Source organism: Ursus arctos, unplaced genomic scaffold (genome assembly GCF_023065955.2).
Source record: "Ursus arctos isolate Adak ecotype North America unplaced genomic scaffold, UrsArc2.0 scaffold_21, whole genome shotgun sequence".
NCBI classification, from domain to species: Eukaryota; Metazoa; Chordata; class Mammalia; order Carnivora; family Ursidae; genus Ursus; species Ursus arctos.
In genome coordinates this window covers 12762342-12784754 of record NW_026622886.1, presented here as the reverse complement: position 1 = coordinate 12784754, position 22413 = coordinate 12762342, and the positions used below count along the sequence as shown (strand labels likewise).

Genomic DNA, 22413 nt, shown 5'->3' with positions numbered 1-22413 from the left:
ACAGCAAGAAAATGCTAGCTTTGAGATTTTACATTTGCCTTTGTGGTGCAAGGAATTTTAGATTCAAACAGTACTTTCTACCTGATTTTGCTAAGTCAGACTCAAATTAGGGAAAAAATCTCTTGGTAAGTGTCAGAAAAGTTGAGGCTATGAACCAGAATGTACAGAGAAAAGAGTATGACAAGGCGCATCTGGGTGGCTCAGTCAGTTAAGTGTCCAACTCTTGATTTCAGCACTGGTCATGATCTCAGGGTTGTGAGATTGAGTCCCACCCCCACTCCCCTCTCAGACTCTGCACTCAGCATGGAGTCTGCTTGAGATGCTCTCTCTCGACTATGTAACCTGGGAAACAAACTGAGGGCTTCAGAGGGGAGGGGGGTGGGGGATTGGGACAGGCTGGGGATGGGTATTAAGGAGGGCACATATTGCATGGTGCACTGGGTGTTATACACAAATAATGAATCATGGAACACTACATCAAAAACTAAGGATGTACTGTACGGTGACTGACATAATAAAAAATTATTAAAAAAAAAAAGAGATGCTCTCTCTCCCTCTCTGTCTGCCCTTCCCCCTGCTCTCTCTCTCAAAATAAATAAAGAAAGAAAGAAAGAAATTATTTAATAATAATTTAAAAAGAGTGTGACAAGCCAATGGAGATGTTCTACTTTGGATATCTTAGATCTTTAATTAATTCTCTTATAACTAATAATAACAATGAAAGTAGTGATACCGAAGGTAACTGTACAAACTGTACAAACGTTAGGAACCACACCACACAAGAACTGATGAGCAGACCAATGCAGGACTGTGCCAGTGTTTTAATCTAGCCATAGAGAAACTGAAAAGATGAAAAAAACAAGTTAACACAAAGTGATGAGTTTCCCTAAAGGTTAAGGTATTAAACTTAAGACACTTCCCTTTATTCTAAGATTATATCCATGTTATTTAAATAAATTCTCTTGTAGTGACATAATGATCAATGTTTCTTTAAAAAAAGTCCTTATTTTAGCCAAATATATTTTTCCACCTTAAGTCAATTTATACTTTTATTTTTGGAAATTTCACTCTTTTGAGAAATCTAGAAGTTTAGGGACTTGCATGATAATGTTTAATCCTCAAATAATATGAGGTAGATTATATTGTTATTATTACTATCACTTTGCAAAAGAGGAAACTGAGCCTCACGGAAGTTGTTTTAATTTGTTCAAAGCATCCAACTAGAAGTGTCAGAACGACAACACAACCCATGTCTGCCTGATTTCAGTGCTCCTGCTTCTTACCACTATGTTATTCCTTTGGGTGTTAGGGTCCAGTGAAGGAAGGAGAAACCATTCTAGGTATTGTAAACAGGGCATATTTAATACAGGTGATGGAAAAGATGAGTAGCCAAATAAGAGAGGGGAGTCAACCCAGAGATCAATATCAGGAAGTCACTACCATCCCTAGGACTAGGAGAGGAGGTGGTGTTCCCATCTGAGAAAAACTATCTGGATGGGTCTAGATCCCCTCCAGCAACAGGGTGCTACTCAGGATGGGGGCAGGGACCATGGAGGGAGGAACTGCCATGGCTGCCAACAATGCTACTTGAAGCAGAGAGAGAAAATGGAGTGTGTGGGGGGGAATACCTTGGCTTCTTCCCTCCTCCTGCCCTGTTTCTTTTGTTAGTGCCTCTTATTATTAGGCAAACCTATTCAGAAACCAGAGAACACAGGGACTGGGAAATGTTCCTTGTGAAACAGAGTCAATGAAGGGAATATTGGGAAATGGATATGAGAGCAAACAGATAAACAACCAGTATATTATAGCCTAAATATGTAAATTATTTCAGTGTACTTTTTACTATGGCAGTGAGGTCTAGAGATACCAGAAGAGACTTTTCAATATTAACAGTGTAAGAGAATTTATTTGGCTATGGGAGAGGGGGTGCGCATGTTTCCATTTCCAAATGACCTTTAAAGCAGAGAGAGGCAAAAGAAATGAGAGAATTTTGGTCTTGGGGTAACCCTGCCTTTGAGTATTTTAGGTTCTATAAGGGTGGCTGAATTAGAAGTTCTGGGCCAAATAAGGTGGCAGAGCCCAACCCTGACTATCATTTCTGCCCCTGTCATTGTGTCTCTTTTCCTCTTTAGAGGAACAATCACTTTCTCCTCACTCTCTCTCCCTGTCTCAGAGACTTGGAGTGGGAAGGACAGTTCCATATTTGTGGAGTAGAATGATGGATTCAGCCACTGCACTTATATAGAGACTTGTCATGAATAGAGACGAGGACCTCCTCACCCCCCACTCTCCAATTTCCATTTAGAGAGAGAGACTATTACTAGTGTTTCCCCTGGAGGAGGTTGGGGGCTAAGCAGGAGCCACTGAGTTAAATAAACAAAGTAGAATTAGGAAATTATAGGGCAGGTACTCCAGTTTTAACTTTCCTGGTAGTAGCCATTAAAAAGGGAAACCTCCAGGGGTGCCTGGGTGGCTCAGCTGGATAAGTGTCTGACTCTTAGTTTCAGCTCATGTTGTGATCTCAGGGTCCTGAGGTTGAGTCCTGCCTCCGGCTCCATGCTCAGTGTGGAGTCTGTTTGGGATTCTCTCTCTCCCTCTCCGTTTGAATCTCCCTCTGCTCTCTCTCTCACTCAAATAAATAAATAAATAAAATCATTAAAGAGAGAGAGAGAGGGAGAGAGAGAGAGAGAGAGAGAGAGAGAGAGAGAAACCTCCTTTCTAGGCCACATTTCGTACTTTGCTTGAAATCCAAGGTCGAATTTTACTTCTAATGTACTGCTGCAATTGTCTCAAATCCAATTTACATCTGTTCCTGTTTTTACTGATTGCTTTATTCTTTTCAAAATCACCTCATCCCATCACACGGTGAAGGAAAAGAACATTTAGAAACCAGATGTTATATTAACCATAACCATTATCCTTTATTGGATCCCCCAAAGATTTAATCTCTATCCATAAACAGGTGAGGAAGACACCAGCTTTCAGCTCAGCTCTACACTTTAAAGATGCCTCACTGAGAAGAGGGCAAAGGGTCTGTCATCCACCTGCCATTATGACCCAGAGAGGATTGTAATTGGTATGTATAGCCCAGTAGTTCAGTTCTATCAAACCCAAAGCTCTCCTTTACGGAACAAATTTTATGATATACCCTTTGGTGTCCCAAAGAGAAATTTATAGATAATGCTGACATATGCAATTTAAATAAAAATCTAAATGATGCCTGAACCATAATATAAAGGAGAACTAAAATGAAAACAGTTTATAATAAGTTAACACGCATTACAAGATAGAAAGGCTCAGGCACAACTGTATTAGAACGTGTAGTGAAGTGGTGAGATGTTTACACTTATGTGGAGAATCATGAATGTGACAGCTGCAAGCAGACTGATCCGCTCAGAGAATGGAGAGATTCAAACAGCACAATTAGCATTGTCATCAATGATATTTTTTCTAAAATAGTGGACAACACTTGGTAAAAGTTCCAAATGAAATAAAGTACCACCTTCCTCTTAATTTACATGGTAATTGCATTCCTGGAAAATTCAGTTTCTATTAAAATCATGCAAAAGTACTTTGATTTTGTAAGTAAATTGGAGTTATAGCCTAGGCTTAGATGATTACAAATAGGTTTGTCATCTACATGAAATGTCTGAAGCCCTAACCCCTTGCCCAATTAAATGCCAATAATACCTTCCTCACTCATGAATGATAACCTCAAATGATCCCACACATTTCCAAAATGCCATCTAGGACTAGCATTATGCCCTTTGGAACTCCCGAGAGTGGTGTAACGAAGGCCCTTTCAAAGGGCAGAGATATAAGAACATGGGTCTCATGAAACTCACTCCCCAAATCCACATTTTTGTCTGTGGAAGCCCTGATTCAACCATGTCCCTTGACAAACTGTCAAGAGAGCAACAGGCATATTGTTGCCAAAGCTCTTGGCGGGGTTCTTCCTCATCAGCTTCTAGTTTACTTATGTGGAAGTGGTTTATTTCTGGATTGATAAGGACCCAAATCACATGCCCTTACTGAGGAATCCTGAGATTGGTTTAACATCAGTTATTACATACACCATGTGAAGGCTATCAAGAACCGACACTGCAGTGTGAATGAGCAGAGAAATGGCAGCAGGTAAGGTTGAAAGCCCAGTTAGATACATTGGTTATTGAGCAAAAATGCTTATTTATCCTGATAATATAATATTGATAAATAGTTTATCACTCAAAGGTGCAATTAGCTTTATTTCTGCCTGTAGTATGTAAACCAAATTTTAATAGGAACATATCTGTCACCGTTTGGAACTGTCCTTGTGCCTGGATTGGGGCATGAATTGCAAAGTAGTAAAAACACAGGTTTTGGTGTCCTCAGACACAGACTCAAGCCCATCCTGCCTGTATGTGACCTTTAGTAAGTTACATAATGTCTTTGAGTCTCCATTTCCCCACCTGTAAAATAGGGTTCATAATAGTGCCTGACTCATAGAATTTTTGTAAAGACTAATGAGATAATAAAGGTAAACCACTTGACATAGTGACTGACCCATAGTAAGTGCTCAACAAATATGAATATTATTTTTATTTTATTTTATTTGTTTTTTGGGGGGAAGGGGCAGAAGGAGAAGGAGAGAGATTCTTAAGCAGGATCCATGCCCAGCATGAAGCCGGACGTGGGCTCAATCTCACAACCCTGAGATCAGGACTTGAGCTGAAACCAAGAGTCAGATGCTTAACTGCCTGAGCCATCCAGGTGTCCCCCTCCACCTCCGCAAGTTCTTTCTAAGGGAGACGATGAAGTGTTGGATAGGAAGTGATTCCAGGGAGAGTTTGCTGAAGAGAGGAAGGAGTCTTACTAAAATGACAAGAGGCACATGAACAGCCAGAAATTCCTTAATGGATTTTAGTTAACAGTGATGTTTGACATTAACAGCCAATTTCTGCCATGTGCTTACTTGCCTCCCACTTCATCATCCCCAAAACCTTTAGTGAGAGCCTGTACCCAGTTTAGCCTAGTGTGAATGAAGGGGGAAAAGTATTGTCTAAGGAGAGATGCAATGCAGTTAGAAGCTCATGGCCATAGGCAGCAAGATGTTGAGCACAAATAGGACAAGGAGGTTGGGAGCATAGGGTTAAAGAGAGCTGGGGAAACTCTGAGGGAGTGAGGGGAGTCAGGGTGAACTGCACGTGGGAAAATAATAAACTGGTATTGCTAGTAGTTCCTTAAAATCAAGTACAACCCTCCTGAGCCTTTTTTTTTTTTTTTTTACATTTAGGTAACTTTCCAAATAGTTTATGGAAGTTTTAAGAAAAGGAAAATAGAATGAGATACTTTCAAACAACAAGAGGGAAATTACTTATCTTTCCACCTTGTGCTTCTAGAAATGCTGCTGTGAGTTTGATATGCAATAAAGATTTAGAAAGATTTATTGAAATAAAAACTCAATGCTAAGAGACCACAATTTTAATCTCACAATATGGGTGAATATTGAATGCTACTTGTATATTATGTACCCTATTTGATAGAAGATCTTGTCCCAGACCCTTTGTGTCATGGATTATAACTCACTGTTGGGTTACAGTGAGTGGGGTCAGTTAATTACACCTGCTTTATTTTTAATGCATATATCGTACAATTCATACATCTTTTACATAGTTTGTACAAGCTCTTTGAAACATTTATTTTTAAATATAATCTGTAAATTCTATAAGATATCTCCATTCTGGTGTATGATTAGTTTTATTTTTCTGGGTAAGTTTTCTTGTTTATTTGTTGCAGTGACCTTAATTAATAAAAATGCTACATAACAATAGAATTCTTAAGGAATGACACATTACACCAACATTGTCCAAAAGAACTAATTAATCAAACATTAATTTTAATGTAATTACTAAAGAAAGATATATCATTTTATTATGACGCTCTAGCCATACATTTTTCCAAATATGCTTACTTAACAGTAAATGTAAGATAATGATTCAGTTAGTTACAGTTTTAGAAGTCATTGATATTCCTCTGCCATAAATGAATAATGATTTCAAATACAATCAGAGTTAATTTAATAAAAAATATGCTTTTGAACTAAGACAGATATAACGAATGACCAATCATTATTTCCCGGTTTCAAAGTAGCAGGGAAAAATTCAGTGTCTGTAAGTGCACTTATCACACTTGGCCTGTAAGTGTGATAAAACCATACGAAGCAAAACACATGATGTAATCCCAGTTCTCATAGTTCATTAACTCTCTCAGTAACAAGAGATCTGACATGGTATTTGGGGCCTTTATGTAAACTGAATACAAGCTGCATGGTGTTTGAAAGTTTTTAATATTTTGAATAGACATTATAATGATACACAGACACAGATAAGAGATGTGAGTAGACAGTTCAAGGTTTCAGAGTCCCTCCTGCAGTGTGTTTAGCAGCAGGTACAAGATAAATATCCAAACAAAATCAGAGTAAGGGATTAAAAGAAGTGACTTTGCTCTGGGTAGGTAAATGGGGCCAGTGGGTGACTTGGAAGGGATTTTTGACTTTTGTTTTTATTTTTCCTACTTTTACATCAGTGCATTTTGGGCAAAAGAAAATGAATAATGTTTACTTTTAGGATGCAGTAGGCCTGGGCAATTAAACAAAAGGCAGATTCTAAGGCTTGCAAAAGGTCATTCTGAAGGTGTCAGGTGATTCAGCAGGGATTAAGTAGGAGAAGCTATCTCCATCTTAACTCACATTTCAATTGGGCAGTAACATTTGGACTTTTGTGTTCCCCTTTTAAAATTAACACTTTTTTTTTCTTCAAAGACCCTATCAATGACAGCTGAAGAATGGGGAGATAGAGGGACCATGTTTAAGATCAATGTATAATAAATTAGGAGGGACATTGTGGAATTTTTTTTTAAAAAAGGTCCCTTTAGTTCTAGGGTGTCAGCTTGGTCACCCTCTATAAAATTTTGAGGCAAATACCAAATGAATAAGGACTGGGAGGAATGGAGACAGTTTCAAAAATTCCCTGGGCCTCTGTCTTATCTATGAGAGGTTTCCCAAAAAAAGTATTGTTCTAGATAGGACTTGGTTATTTCAATTGGTATCTTTATCCTGTACCATATGCACTTTAAAGCTTCAGACAGTCCTCTCATCTCCTTTTTTTTTCAATAGAAATCACACAAAGAAGATATCTATGTATCAGTTTCTAACACCTAACAGGAAAGTCTTTTAGAATATTAAAATAGCAATAAGCAAATATGTACTATAGGATTAAACACTAGCATTGAAACAAACAAAAACCAAAGAATCAACAAAATTTTCTTCTTGTTTTTGCCCCTTCATATTCTGAACTTCATGATCATTGCAAGAGAGGGGCATAAAGAATTACAATTCTTCTATTAAAAATTTTTTAAATAAATGATGCCATAATGGATAAATCAGATTTATCTTTTGAAAACATTGGTGCGAAAGCCCAGGTGATTTGAGTGGGAATGCTCTTTCTTATGAAGAAAGCCAAACAGGATCTGTCTCTAATAAATTAGTACACTCTTTTAAGATTAAAAAATAGCAAAAACATTTTAAATAGTCTGATTATAGCTTCAACAAGTCAAACATACACTTCTATCTAGCCTATAGTTTTAAAGAGTCTATGTGGGTTTAACTTATCATCCCTCATTCCAATATAAAAAAGAAGAAAGAACCAAGTCATTTTGAACATTAAGATATTCATAAAGACTGTATAAAGTAAAAAACAAAAACAAAACAAAACCCAAAAACAAAAACAAACAAAAAAATCTTCACAGATTGTTAGCCATCTCTTTCAACGATTTCTCATAAATTCTTCTCTTTCCTTATCAGTAGATAACCCCCATCTCATAAGGAAATACTTTCCAACACTTCCCAATGAGATCAGTGATTGCTTTTTATGAGAGCTACTGCTCGTTGAGATGTTTAAATGAAGGAAGAGTATCTTCTATAAACCAGTAAATGCCAAAGAATGACTTAAGGGGGATGTGGCAGAAGCTATTTTTAGCAGATTTAATCTATGCATTTTTTTTCTCTTTGTTTTTATTTTCTCCCCTTGCTGAATATCTGTTTTAGAGCAGAGGGCACAAAAATCAATAAGTAACTTTATCATGTTTTGTTCTGCCATTTGCCTATAAGGTCTTTTTTTTCCCCCATGTATACTCTATGCTCTTGATAGAGGTGTTCCGATTGGATAACGTATTGCTAATTTTGCCGAGTTTGAGAGCCAGCGAATAACAGAGCCTTCTAACTTTACAAACATTCCATCTTCTGTCCCTACACCCCCAAACTCACAATTTGGTGAACAGTACACTACTTGTGAGTGATAAAAAGTTGAAAGGTGGTGGTGACTAGACCTCATGCTATTTTATTAAGCCATCTATCTATAGAATTGTTGTTTTCATACTTTAAAAAAATATGTCTATGCTTTCTTTTTTTTTCTTTTTTTTCTTTTTTTTTTTTTTTTTAGTCAAGTACTTTCTTAAAGAAACAATAGCACCACATTGGCATAGCCGGCCAAACAATAAATGGGAAAGCAAAATGTGCTACATCTTTCATTTAAGCAGTCTCCCAAGTGCATAAACTAGGAACAGAAACCCTGGAGCCACAGTGCATGAGATGGTTTCATCTATACAAACATTGACATTCCAAGGAGGGGATGGATTCTCAAGGGAGGCCAGGCATTTTTTTTTTTTTTCCCCGATAAGCTTTTTCAAGGAAGTGATTTCTTCTCAGTATTCCACTGGACTCTCAGATCGAGTGTGTGCATGTGTGCACGTGCGCATGCATGCGTGGGGGAGTGTTACAAGTTTTTCTTTATTTCTAAAAGAGTAGATTCTGATGGAAGGATACCTTAACTTTTTCAGTGGAGCCTCCTCATCTTAAAGTGTTCAAATGATACTGTTAAATTATTTGGGGGAACTGGGAACAGAAATTTGATCCAGGTATTCAGTATTGTCAGTTAAAATAGAACTAAGCTTGAAAGCTGAAAGCTCATGCTTACTGATATTTACAAGCTATTTCATAAACATTTTGAAATTGCCTCATTTGAAAAATCCAAAACAAAGCTTATAAAAGTTTTGAGATGTGAAGTTTTAGGTGCTCCTTTCTATCGATCCCGGGTCATTCTGCGGCAGTGTGGAGATCAACTGACTTGAAGTTTTACATTGATTTGTCTTCTAGTTTTATTTTATTTAAAAGTAGGACAGTGAGTTAGTGAAATTAGTTAATTTTTAATTCATTGACTTATGATACAGTTGGAGAGGATTATGTGTCAGAAAAAATTAAGAAAGATATGGCATTGCATATTTAAGCTTTCCTCACTAGGGTAGTTTTGGCTGTGAATAGAATTATTAAGTGAATCAAATAAGTCATAGACACTCTTAGAATTGCCATATCCAACTGCATCTGGAAGCCCATAGGTCTGCAGAGGATTGCATGTAAAGTGTTGCTGGGAGACAGTAATTTTAAAAGGTATACACAAAGAACAAGAAATAAGAACCAGAAGTGCCATTTTGGGAAGAGAGGTCCAGCATCTAAATCCATAGAACACGTCTGTTTGAAAACAGATAAAGGGTAAAAATGACTTTCAGTTTCTTTTGCATTTGTCTATAGTGATCACAGCATTGCTCAGCATGTCAGAGGTGCTCAATTCAAGTAATGCTGAGGGTCTGAGGACTTAAGCACTTATTGGCTTAGCAGGGGTACCCACTATATAGGGCTTCTTTTTGCATATGTTTGAAGATCCAGGAAGTCTTAGACTTTTTCTGGTTTCTGAACCTTGAGGTGAACCAGTGGGAAGAAAACTAGTGGGAAGAAAAAAGATTCTATTTTTGTTTTCCATGTACAATTTTCAAGAATAAAGAAATACCATTTGCATGAAGTAATCAAGCCTTGTTGCTTTTCACCAAAAAGTTGAAGGCAGATAAAAACATCTGAATGATGGATGATTCATTTTTCTAATAGAAAATCTTAATATGTAGATGGGAAACGTTTTCTAGGTCACCATGGGCCTGTCCTTACTGTTGGATTTTCCTGATATCAGTTGAATGGATAAGACGCACCTGCAGAGGGCCAGAGGTCACTCTCGTAAGCAGACATGAAGGAAAATTTCTAGTTCTAAAGGAAAATTTTGCCTCTCCACTAGCAACTCTAGTCAAATATATTTTAACAAAAAATTTTTTAAAAAATGTGTATGTAAATATAGCTAAGGATGAGAGCAAAATTTATTGAAGAAAGTGATTTTGTGATTTTTTTAGAATTAGATATTATTTCAATATTTGAAATCTTAGGCCATTTTTTTTAGATTGCCCAAAGAGAAGGAATAGCTAGCTATATTGTTCAAAATGAATAGAGTATCATTTATAATATTACAAGAAGTATTACTAGATTACTAGTAACTGCCTGGAAGAGTCAATGAGTGCTAAGATGGAGTAGTCGCTCTTTCACTGGTGGAAGTCTTTTCGTTTTTCTTTTCCTTTCTCTCTTTGCACTTTGTATTCATAAATCCAAATGCAGAATTCAGATCAAATTGTAAATCAGATATTTCTAACTTATTTTGAAAGGGTTTTAAAAGAGATGGAGCTGGCAGCTTTTAACAACCAGAATAGTTGGATAGTTTGTGGGGTAGCTTCATTAACAAGAATTAGCATGTCAGAAACATTCAGCTGATCAATTTCCTAGCTATGCCGTGAATGGGTTGTTTCTACAATTTGTTGCATCCCAGCAACTGAAGGACTCTGACCTTGTGCCCTTATAGCAACCCAGGATAAAATCTGGAGCTTTATCTTTGTAATCTTCATACCACCCCTGTGAGGTAGGTAGATGGCGTATTACCCCCATTTTGTAGATGAGGAAACTGAGGCACAGAGAGGTGAAGTGACTTGCCCAAAGTCACACAGTGGTGAGTCCATGACAGAGTCGGCAGATGTTTGTTTCTTCAGTGAGAAATAGAAGCCAGGACTGTTAAATTCCTAGCCTTCTGTTTTTTCCACTCCTCTCTGGACTCCCCAATCAAATTTACATTAGCGGACTTTGTGTCTTAAGTTTTTCTTGGAAGGCATAATTGGGGGAATTTTGCCTTCTTTCCCAAATGGATGGATTTTTAGTACCCTTCCCCTTTGTGTCATCTTCGGCTCCAGGTTTCTTTTGTTTTGCTTTCACCTTTTACCGTTTTGGCCAGACTCTTTCATATAACAAACTACAAAATAGCACCATTGTACTAAAAAACAGAGTTTTACATACTGTTTGTGATATATCCTGTATTCTTGATATGCTAAATTTACATAGTGCTCTATATGGAAAAAATAAAAAGAAAGAAGTTACTAATCAGGTTGCACACTAACTCATCATTTGAAGAAACTGTTGGGAGTTTGAGACTTTCTATGCTTAAAACACATGCCTAAAAATGATTGGCCTCAAAATTGAAACTACTTGCATTTTTTTAGCAAGATGTGGAAAAATAAAGCTTTGTGTCTAAAATAAATGCATCCAACTTATATTTGGTACAAATGCCACAGATGGAACTTTTGGGTTAAACTCTTTTGGGTGTGCTACTTGACTGCTTGTTGCTGCTCTTGAGGAGGCCAAATTTGGCAAATATAAAGATGATGAAGTGGGGGAGGGGTGGTGATAGACAAACAAGATTATCAGACACTGTAAAACAAACGGCCTGTGTTGGCGTAGAAAGAAGTGCAAATTAAAAAAAAAAAAAAAGAATAAACCACTTAGACAAGACTGCTGAATGAATGGCTCCAGCAGCCAAGACTCAGAAACAAATTTAGTGCAACTGGATCTATACAACGCCCATGCATTTGTGGCTCTTGAGAGGCAGGGACTAAGATATATTTATATATATATATTTTTCTCTATAGAACATTATTGATAAAGGATCAACAGCAATCTACCAACTCCAGGACCATTTTTGCAAGGTGCAAAGCTTTTAACAATTACTCCTAAAGACAATGTTGGAATGTTTACTTGCGTATTTCATTGGGGGTGAATGCCCATCTTTTGAAATGTTATCAAACTTATTTTTTTTGGTAGGTCTTCTGGTGTTTATCAGGTAACTCCTACAGAGCAAACGATCCTGCCGGTGACATGTCATTCTTCACAATTCAGGAAGGTCTTCCTACATTCTGTAGTTCTTGTTTCCTGCACTCCCTCTACTTGCATTCTTCAAATGTACTTCCTAAAAATAAGGGAGAAAAAGTGACATTAACTTAATGAAGTTTTACATACCCTACCCATCTATTTCTAACACTGGGTCTCAACCTTTCATATTTGCTGTCTCATCAGTCAATCTCACAGAGAGCTTGGGCCCATTTTTTTCTAAGAAAGAAGTACGTAAGTAGGTAGGCCTTTAGTTTTTAGTTTAGTCAAACTTTACTCAGGCTACTTTTATGTGTCCCTGGTGTCATGGGGACTACAAATTGTTTTATAATCACATAGAAATGTGTTTCTATTCATCTGCCGCTATCACGGATTTGTTGACTGGAAGGAGACTCTGAAAAATCCAGAATTCTGGCCTGTGGCATCTTTTCCTATAAGAGGAAAAAAAAAAAAAAAAGGAACACATTCTGGGATCATCCTCTGCTGTTTTATTGCATTTTATTCTGGTTTAATTTTTGTAAAAAGGAGACGTTTTTATTTTTTTTCTTTTTCTCCTATGGAGAGACGGAGAGTTTTAGAAGTAGAAGATTGGGAAGTTTTATAATTGACTTAGAATCTGTAAAATCACAGATGTACTGAGCTGGGTTCAAATCCCGACTCAGTTTTAGTTACGTGAACTTGTGCAAGTGGCAATCTCTTGTGTCTCAATTTCATCTATAAACTAGCGTAATAATAGTTCCTACCTTGTAGGATTAAGAATTAAAGAATTAGTATGTAAAAAGACTTATAATAGGTCTGGCACATGGTAAACACTACATAAATATTAGCTATTTATTATTATTATTATTATTTACTCACAATTATTTCATCTTCATTGGAAACCATTCCTGGACTAAAAACCCTGGGTTCCTTGCTTTGGTGCTACCATTCACTTATTAGCAAACAATACTGTTATCCAAGGTATACTGAGTTTTGCTTAGAATAGAAGCCTTATACATTAGAGACCCGTCTGTCTGTTCACTGTTATATCCTTGTGTCCAAAACAATGCCTGGAATATTGCAGTTGCTCAATAAATAGCTATAGAATGAATTAAATGACTATAATGGGCCCTCTAATAATGTGTAGAATCAAGTCATTATACTTTTCCTATAGTTATTATTTTATCCTTGAATATATTTAAATAGTAAAGTTTATTATACAAATAAGAAGATGTGGATTAAATCTGGGAGGAAATGGCATCTGCACACATAAACATAAGGTGCTTTTTCTCTTGGTTTCACCTCTAGCCAGGAGGACCTTAGAGGAGGACATAATGAATCATTATTGGTACAGAATGAGGTTCAAGAATCCATAATACCCCTTTTTCCCAGAACATGTTTTCATCATGACGAAAAAGAAGAGTTCTCTCTATGGTCTCTGGAATCTCCAAATTCTTTCTTTTGGCTAAGGTAATGAACTCTTAATCCAGTCATTCTTAGGAACTTATAGGTCATTGTAAGGGACTTTGGAAATTGTTCAGATGTGAGACCTCCAGTGCGTGAGAAGCTGGGACAGAATTGACTACCATCCCTGGAAATAATACCTATTGGCTAAGGCCCATGGGGATTTGGTAATTTTTCTTACACATAATTTTCAGCTCTACCTGGAATGTTAGAGTTATCATCAAGTCCTTCAAAAAAGCTAGTTAGCACTTTGTAAGTTGATGGTCAATATCCTGTACTGACTAAATAGAAGGAAGATAGTGTCATTGTATAAATATGTTTATTAAAATAACTAGCTCAGTGACCATTGAAAACTTGTGGGAAGAAGTTTGGCATTTGTATAGGATAGCTTGAAATGCGTCTGTTAAAAATCCTGGCACTTTTTCCCCAGATACCATACAACTTTACCAAGTCCACTTAACATGCATTTGTTGTTATACAAAGCATCCACTGTTAAGTTACCAGTAAATTTAAATTCCTAATCTTACACGTTATTCTGCATTCTTAAAGGGGTTCTCCCGAGAGATGGAAGAAAAACAAATGGTTTTACAGAGTTGGATCACTGTTGTCCCGAACTCCTTGAAACATTTCTGTTTAGTATGCAATGGACACTGCAGATGGTATGTGGCTCATCAAAACCCTCAAATGGCTATTATTAAGGATGCCACCTCTCTACCAAACTACTAATCAAATTAAATAACAGATCTAAAAATATGCTAATTTGAGTTTGCCCTGTTTTCTCTTTAACAGGCATACCAGCTTAGAAAAAGAAGATTTTAAGAATCTGGATAATGAGCACACTAGGAAATATGCTCAAGAATGAAATAGTAACAAATCAAAAGATGAGGTGTTTAATCTCCAGTCTTTCTCTCAAGCCAAATTAATCCCAGATTTACAGAAGAAAAATTTCAGGTATCTTCTATATGTCTGTCCCTCTTCAAATTCGTTAGGGCTGTAGCAAAAAGGATTGAGGTTAGCTTGGTCAACCATATGGATCTTATCCTTTTCCCCAGCAGAGAGATTCTTCTTCTTTTCTCTCATAGCAGAGGTGTAAAGTGTCAGTCTGAGCCCAGGGATCCTCTGGCCTATTTCTTCTGGATCTGTTTCGGCCTTGCAGCAAAGCCATGGGCAGAAACTCACTTGAGTAGAGCAGACACTGCTCCAAGTAGCATGGTTCCCAAGCACACTCGCGTAAGGTGGAGGCCATTCAAAACCAGCTGGGATGTTGTCTGGTTTGCATTTGGCTCTCTTCCCAGGCTCTCACATGTGACTTCTTTGTTGCAGACAATGACAGTGACAAAACAAAAGCACTCAGGGATTTGGTCTCAGTCGCATCTGTTGCTTTGCTCATTGTCTTAATTTAATTATGCTAGCCACCCTTGACAATGGGCAGCAAGTGGAGGCATGTTAGAAGCAGCCGGAGCTGGCACCCACCTTCAGTGCACTTCTTGAAGGGTTATGAAACTGTCCCACATGCAGCCAAGCAAAAACTTTTCACTTCAACAGCTTGTCCAAGACAAACAAACCAGCTGAAACTGTTTCTAGTATGCAACTAGACAGATTTTTGAAAGGAAAGCAGTAGTGAGTAAATACTGTTTCCTATTGACACCAGGGAAGGTAAGATGATTAAAAGAAAAAAGAATGTTGTTCCTTTAGCTCACTCAGGTTGGTTGAGAAAATTTATCACTCTGAAGGAAATGTTAACCAACTCATCATGGAATAAGTTTCAGAACATCTTAATTTGTGATATACATTATAAAACATTGTGTGCCATACACAGATATTTAGGAAGCTGGAAAATGCCTGAAGTATTACATGACATTTACATTCTGCCATTGTCTCTTGGCTCTTATCCTAGCTCCTGGCTTTACAGAGGAAAGCAATCCACAAACTTTTTGATTAAAAAGATCACTGAGAGCTAATAACAATGGCAGTAACAATAACCTTGATTAACATTTGCAGACACTTTATAGTTTACATGTTAATCTCCAGTAAGGTGATATTATTTGTATCAGTCTTATTTATAACCTAAGGCTTGCTAAGATTTGGTGACTTGCTTGAGGTCACATAAGAACAAACTGATAGACCAAGGACTAATAATTAGAAAATTTATTATTTTAATAAACTACTTCTATCCCTCAGGGCTGGGCACTATATTATATATGTTAATTGGACGTATTTTTCTTATTTAATTCTCCTAGTTCTCTTGGGGATGGATACTATGTCTTGCTCATTTTACCTTTAAAGAATCTGAAGCTTAGAAAAGCTAAACAACATGCCTAATTTCTTATAAGGAAGATGTGACTATGGTTGGGATTTGTGCCAGTTTCTTCTGATTCTTGAGCTCACCAGTTAGCCAATCTACCATATTGCTTCCCCAAAAGATAAAACATTATTGGGTGCTTCACAGTCCAAATATATTTCCAATAATAATAATCGACAATGTAATAAACTGCCCATAATCCCAGATGGTGGTATATGCTTGTTTAGAGGGTAAGGCAAGACTAAACTACGGAGGGGTACCGTCGCTTACCACAAGAGTGAGCTGGGCCCCATTTATATTATTATTGATAGGAATCTAGTAGCACAGTATTCATTTAGCAAAAGCTAACTCTGTGGATATTCTAAGCCCTTCTTTTTGCCCCACCTATCTTAATGAGATTTTGCCTGAGAAACAGTATCTAAAAGAAGGATGATAATAGTCTCTTTAAATTTCAGAAAGGAAGCAGTGATGTTTTCAATAGACTATGTTTCCATCTCAACTACTCCAAACAAGTAAGTATTGTATGACATAAAGTCTAAGAAAATCCTGGCATCCTATAAGAAATACTGAGAAAATACTGTCCAGCATGGAATATTAGCAGCCTATTGTATAGCATAAAGTCCTAACGCAGCATTGACCTTCTCCTAAAAACGGCAAGATGGGGGGAAAAAGAGGAACAGATAACTGGAAAGATCGCCCAGATATCAGCTCTTTACCTGTTGAAAAGGATGTGCTCTAGCTATTTTCCTGGTTTGGCCTGGAGACATATGAAATTGTGGAGGACAATTTAGATGTTTCTGTATCAACTTTGATATCTCTTTACTTCAGGGAATCACAAGTTCAAATTCCAAGAGAGTTGGGTCAGCCTTTCATCTCTGGGAGCCAAGTGTCATGTGATCTACTCAGTGCTTTGGGATGTGACTTTTAAAACCAAAGGACAAAGGTGCACATTTCAAGAGACTTGTGCTCCTGGTGGGATGGTTACCTTTGTAACAAAGTAAAAGGTATATAGATTGGGCATAATGTCAGTCTGCTCAGCCTCTTCTTTTTTTTTCTGGAAATTACCTCATCCTACCTTTTCTGTCATTATGGTGGGAATGGTCATTTTTTCCAATATTACCCTTTTCTCTGGCCATGTTCAATGGCCCAGAGCTGGCACCTTCCCCAATGCCAAGACTGACTATGGTGGGAATACAAGGTAGACCCATTCCTGGGAAATACAAGATTCTTTTATTGGCAAACTTTTGGTTCAAGGACTCCCCAGTGGCTTTTCTGAACATTTCCTTAGACTCTACAGCAGTCCAAGACATTTCCACCCAACACTCTCTCCCCCTGCCCTTCTCCTTCACTTAGGGTCAGACTTGCATTGTGTTCTGATGGTTTGCCCAGGCTTTCTGGTTCCTCCCCTATTTCACACAGGTATTTCCCCTAATAAAATCCTGCTTATTTAACCCAGTTTCATCTCTGTTTCCCCAAAGACCTGGGCTTACAAACCTGATTTGGATCCCACCTCCCCACACAGGAATTAAGGGACCTTGAGAATGATCACTACATTGTTCTCTCCTCTGTTTCTTCTGTGAAATGAAAGGTTTGGGTAAGAGCACCCACCTCATAAAGTTGTTATGAGTGCAGGTGATCACCCTCACACATTTACCTGCCACAGCTGTGTGTGAGAGAGCCTATTCTTTCAAGGGCCCTTGATTTTGATCCATTTTATGAACTCATTTATTAGCAACATCAGTCTGCTCAGGCTTCGGTGCTATCAGAGTCCACTCTGCCTCTATCTTTGTTAAAGCATTGATGTGCTGTAGAGTAAATTATGTCTGTGTTTATTTCCCCCACTAAAAAGTAAGCTCCTTGAGGGCAGGCAACATGTTTCCTTCACCTCTGTTTCCTCCCCAGAGGCATGGTGCTTCGAGCAAACATAGCAAACCAGGAAAAGCTTGCAGAATTGTTTAAACTTTTCTATAGAAGTAGTAGAATAGAGTTTAAATAGCAACCCTGGCATGGCTTCCTACTTCCTGCTGTGCTCTCTATGGGGACAAATAGCACAGAGCCCCCTCCTGTTTTGGAACTTAAAATTGGTGGGTTGTGGTACAAGAAGTATCAATGAAAAAATGCAGAAGAGTGAGGGCAGTGCATGGTTAACACACTGGAGTCCATCTTGAGTTTAGATTCTGGTCTGGCCACTTGTTAGAGCAAGACCTTGGTAAGACATTTAGCCGTACTCAGCCCAAGTTTTTAAATCTGTATAATGGGGATAATTTTAGTATTTACCCTATAGACTAATGGTAAAGATTAACTGAAATAATTCACTATAATCCTTTCCACAGGGCATGTGCTTAATAAATACCACCTATTCTTACTGGCCACTGCCCTTTTTATAGTTACTCTTGTCAAAGCACATCCCATAGGTGGGTGTTGCCTTTCCCTGGCTGGAGAAAGGGAATCTACTTACTAAGTGCTCAGAGCTCCCTTGAATGCTGGGATAGCAGATATATACCTTTTTTTTCTAGAGACTGGTGCATCCCTAGGAATCCCTAGGATTTAGGGAATTTATATTTGTCCCATAATTATTCATGGATTATCCAGATTTAGCAACTTTCTTACTCTTCAAAGGATACCACCTGACTCTATTTCAAATATTTCTGTCTGTGATGTAAGAAATCACTACCAAAATTGTTTAAAAGCCTGGAAAAAAAAAGAAAAGGAAAAAAGTGCTGAAGGGTATTTTCCCTTGTTGGCAAGAAGTATTTACGTTGCCTTTAATAGTCTTGAAGGATGTTGTAAAACACTTCAGGGTTCAGACTGCTTAGACTGTTGATTTTATGGGCAGCTTGTTTAGTTAGCTGTTTGTGTTTGTGTTACATTTTTAAATTAAAAAAAAAGTTTAAGCACACTATCTTTCCCAGAGGGAGTTGATTTTGGAATTGCTGAAAGGTTCAAATGTTGTGGTATTTTAAAAAGTGAAACACCACATTCTAGCAATTTCACTGATATGTGCTAAAGATTCAGCACATTTTTACCTAAAAACTGGATTTGATTATTTTTTTTTCCTCAAGCCTCCAAAATGCCATACATCTGACATACAACTTATGCTGGAGTACTTAAAGTAGTGTATGAAGTGATTTATATTGCCATGTTCTGAGGAGATGTGAGGCCCAGGGTTGTACCTTTTGGTGTCATTTCAACACCATAGTGATGAGTTCACAGGATTGGTAGGAAAGGGTGTTGCCCTCCTCCACTCATTCTTTGTGTGTGTGACACATCTGGGCAGAACACTCAAATGCTGTGTTCTAAATTTTCCTCCTCGCTGAATTGAGAGAAATTTTGGAAGTTTGGAAGGCTTGTCTGAACTTTTAGGATGAACAAAATAACACTATGACAAGTTAAAGTGATTTGCATCTGTTTGAGGTTGATGGGAGCCTTTCAGCATATAAAAGTAAACACGCATGGTGCCAGCAGAGCTTTTCCAAGACAGAAAATGGCGCAAGAACAATTCATGCGTGTATACAGTTTTTAGAAATCAGAATTGCTTCATTGTGCCAAAATCACTTCTACCCTTATCCTAATATTCATTTGAAGAAGGAAATAAATGTCATTATTTACAGAAAGACAAACCAGAGCACCCAACAGTGGCCTAAGTCAACCGATACTGACAAAGTAACAGTAATAATGCTATGTATCTATTGATTCATCTGTAGTTTTCTTATTTTCTAGTCCTGCAATGCCTCATAGAACTATTCAAGCATGCCACATTCACACCATGATATAAATATTGCATATTCCCAACTCTACAACAGTCAACTGATTAGGAATCCTTACCCAACCCTCAACCTGCCACGGTCTTGCACCTAATCATTTGGAATTTTTGTCTTGCCATAATTGTTATTTATAGCTGTGAAAAGAGCACATCATATTTTCACAGATGGCAGGGATGGTTGGTCTTTGATTACTTGACATCCTGGAGCTGACCAGACAGAAAGCCCCATACAAGCATTTATATATTTTACACAGAATTTTATAAAAACTTTTGGCATAAGAATCCCATCTTAGAAGACTGGGCCACTTGGTCAGTTTGGGTTTGATGTAAAATCTCTTGGTCTCTCAGTGGGAACTTTGGGGTTATTTTACCAGACAGGAGAATTGCCATCATGCTCAGTCTTTCATAGGTCTTGCTCTTAACATCCCAACTTCCTATGGAAATCCTGACCCTACTAGTTAGAGAAGCCAGGGACGATGGTATAAACCATTGCCACCTTCTTTCCAGAATGACAGTGATACATGCCTACTCAAATAAATGTATGTACATTTATCTGATCCAATGGGAACAAAAGTGTATGCCAGAATGAATTGAGGAAGTTAGAGGTTTACAGTTATGGAAAGGGAAAGTGGTGGAAAAGGCATTAGATAGTTTTTTACCAATAACCCCAATTTCTAATAGAAGTAAGTATAGGGGATGCTGGAATGAAGACAGTCTGGATGCACTGAACTTTGATTGTGCTGGGTCAAGAAAGTTTCTAAAGTTGCAAATTGGTTCTATGTGAAAGTTTCTGTTTTCTGATCTACAGAGCCATTCTCTTTCTCTGTAGATCAGATTAGAAGTAGTTGAAATCCATGGATCCTTAGAAGATACAATAGAAAGAGAACCAAAATCTTTCTGCCTCTTCAATAATGTTTCCTTTATTTCCTGAATAATATTTAAGACTAAACCTGGGCCTTGGGGAAGACAAAGGAATAATGTGATTTCTCTTGAATGATGATTAGTTTTCACGTAAGAATTTGCCTTCACTGAAAGAAAAGCCAAGAAACTGTATTTACCTATAATTTTGGAAAGTGATTCACCCCAAATCCCTAGTGGTTGCAACAATGCTAAAACATAAAACTATATAAACACACACACACACACACACACACACACACAGGGAGAAAGTAGAGAAAAGAATCCCTTTTTCCTCAAAACTGTTTTCTGTAGTTAATTACAGATTGTAAATTACCAGCAAGGACATTTAGAATTAAAATTAGTTGGATGGATTCTTATTTCTATCAAACTTCCTCTTTTCAAAAGAGTTATTTTCCTGACCAATGGGTCTTAGAACTGTAACCACATTAGCTAATAAAATAAAGATAGGTATTTTCCAAAATGTTTTCTAGCTCTTGTTACTTATCTAGCAGTAGCCCATCAGATCTGTAATTGAGCTTCTTGTATATGGTGAGAACTTTCCTGGCTGCTCGCTGGAAGTATGAGATACGGACTCACAGGTCCATTGTCCCACATCTCGCATAATTTCCCTGACGTCCTCAATTTCTATTTCTCTCTTTTTGAGTTTAAACATAAGTCAGTATTTCTAAATAATATCTTTTGGTTGCTGGGTAAAAGTGAGGTAGCACTAAAGGCATTAAGGAGTCCCATCAAAGATGAACCCCAAACATGTGGACATCAGGGAAAGGTGCTCAGATTTCATTTAGAGCCCTGAGGATGGAGAAACTGATTTTGACCTGGAAATTTAGTGGTCACTGAAGAACATTTGCTAACCTCTCCTGTTCCTTCTTTAAAAGTGTACTTGTCTTGCTGAGGTCAATAAATACTGTCACTGATTTTCATAGCAATTAGTAGCTAGGCTTTTAATCATTTTGATGAGCATATAACCTGAGGAATTCTTCACTGAAAGAAAAGCCAAGAAATTGTATTTACCTATGATTTTGGAAAATGATTCACCCCAAATCCCTAACCTCATAAAAGGGCATTCTGCTTTGTCTAAAACAACTGACCTTCTTATTGCTACCAAAGACATCAACTTTAACTTCAAACTATCAACTTTGCCCTTGGATTAAAAGTCAGCTCCCTGTTACCTATTAAATAGTGAAAAAGTCTTATTCCCTTCAGACAGACAAGTAAGAGAATAGACCTCATCTTTCCCCATGGATGCTAATGGACTTGAGAAATTGCAAAATGTATTACTTAGGAAAACATTATTTCTTGTTGGTGGTTGGTGGGAGGGTGGTCAAGGCTTGAGGGGAGGGGGGAAGGGCTCTTGGAGGACTCCTTTTTTTGCCTCTTTTTCCACCCTTACATCCTAACAGCACGCACATTCGAAGCTGTATGAGGTTTTGTTTGTTTTCAAGAGATGTTTGAAAGAAGATCAAATGCTTGTGAAAGGCACTGGATCGGCAGCCCTAGAAACTGAAATGTCCCGGAAGCTGTGTGAGCCCGGAAATATCCCACATTTCTATTTATTTTGGCAATTTTACTTAAAACTAGTAAGAGCTGGAGTTCATGCTACAATTAAATTTTCCTCAGGCACCATGAAATGAAAACACATATTACATTTGATTTTAACTGGTTGAGAAAAATGGTGGTTTTCTGAAAGTTCATTCTGTGACCTTGAAATAAAAGTTAACGGTTCCTCACATGGGAGAGTTGAGCTTCCGCTTACGTTGGAATTATTCATAGAACTGGGGTTCTCTGGGTTGGAAGGGCTCTTAGGTCACTGAGTTCCCTTCTATCATCTGCTCAAAACCCTGCTACCACCTCACCAAAAAGTGCTGG

General features: G+C 37.6%; 1 protein-coding gene and 1 long non-coding RNA gene across 5 annotated transcripts in view; one reads left to right on the top strand and one right to left on the bottom strand.

Moving 5' to 3' along the window:
• Nucleotides 1–5841: 5841 nt before the first annotated feature.
• The window catches only part of IGF1 (insulin like growth factor 1), a 76441-nt gene continuing 59869 nt past the window's right edge, over nt 5842–22413 (bottom strand). For all 4 annotated transcript variants that reach the window (XM_044384484.3, XM_026499795.4, XM_048218215.2 and 1 more), the window contains one exon: nt 5842–12197. In XM_044384484.3, the coding sequence (XP_044240419.1) occupies nt 12172–12197 (26 nt within the window). In that variant the 3' untranslated portion in view covers nt 5842–12171. The remainder of the gene's footprint in view (nt 12198–22413) is intronic.
• On the top strand, nt 13352–14495 carry LOC130544482 (uncharacterized). Its single transcript, XR_008960791.1, has 3 exons — nt 13352–13567; nt 14111–14220; nt 14351–14495. It is a non-coding gene; the product is annotated as an uncharacterized LOC130544482 (long non-coding RNA).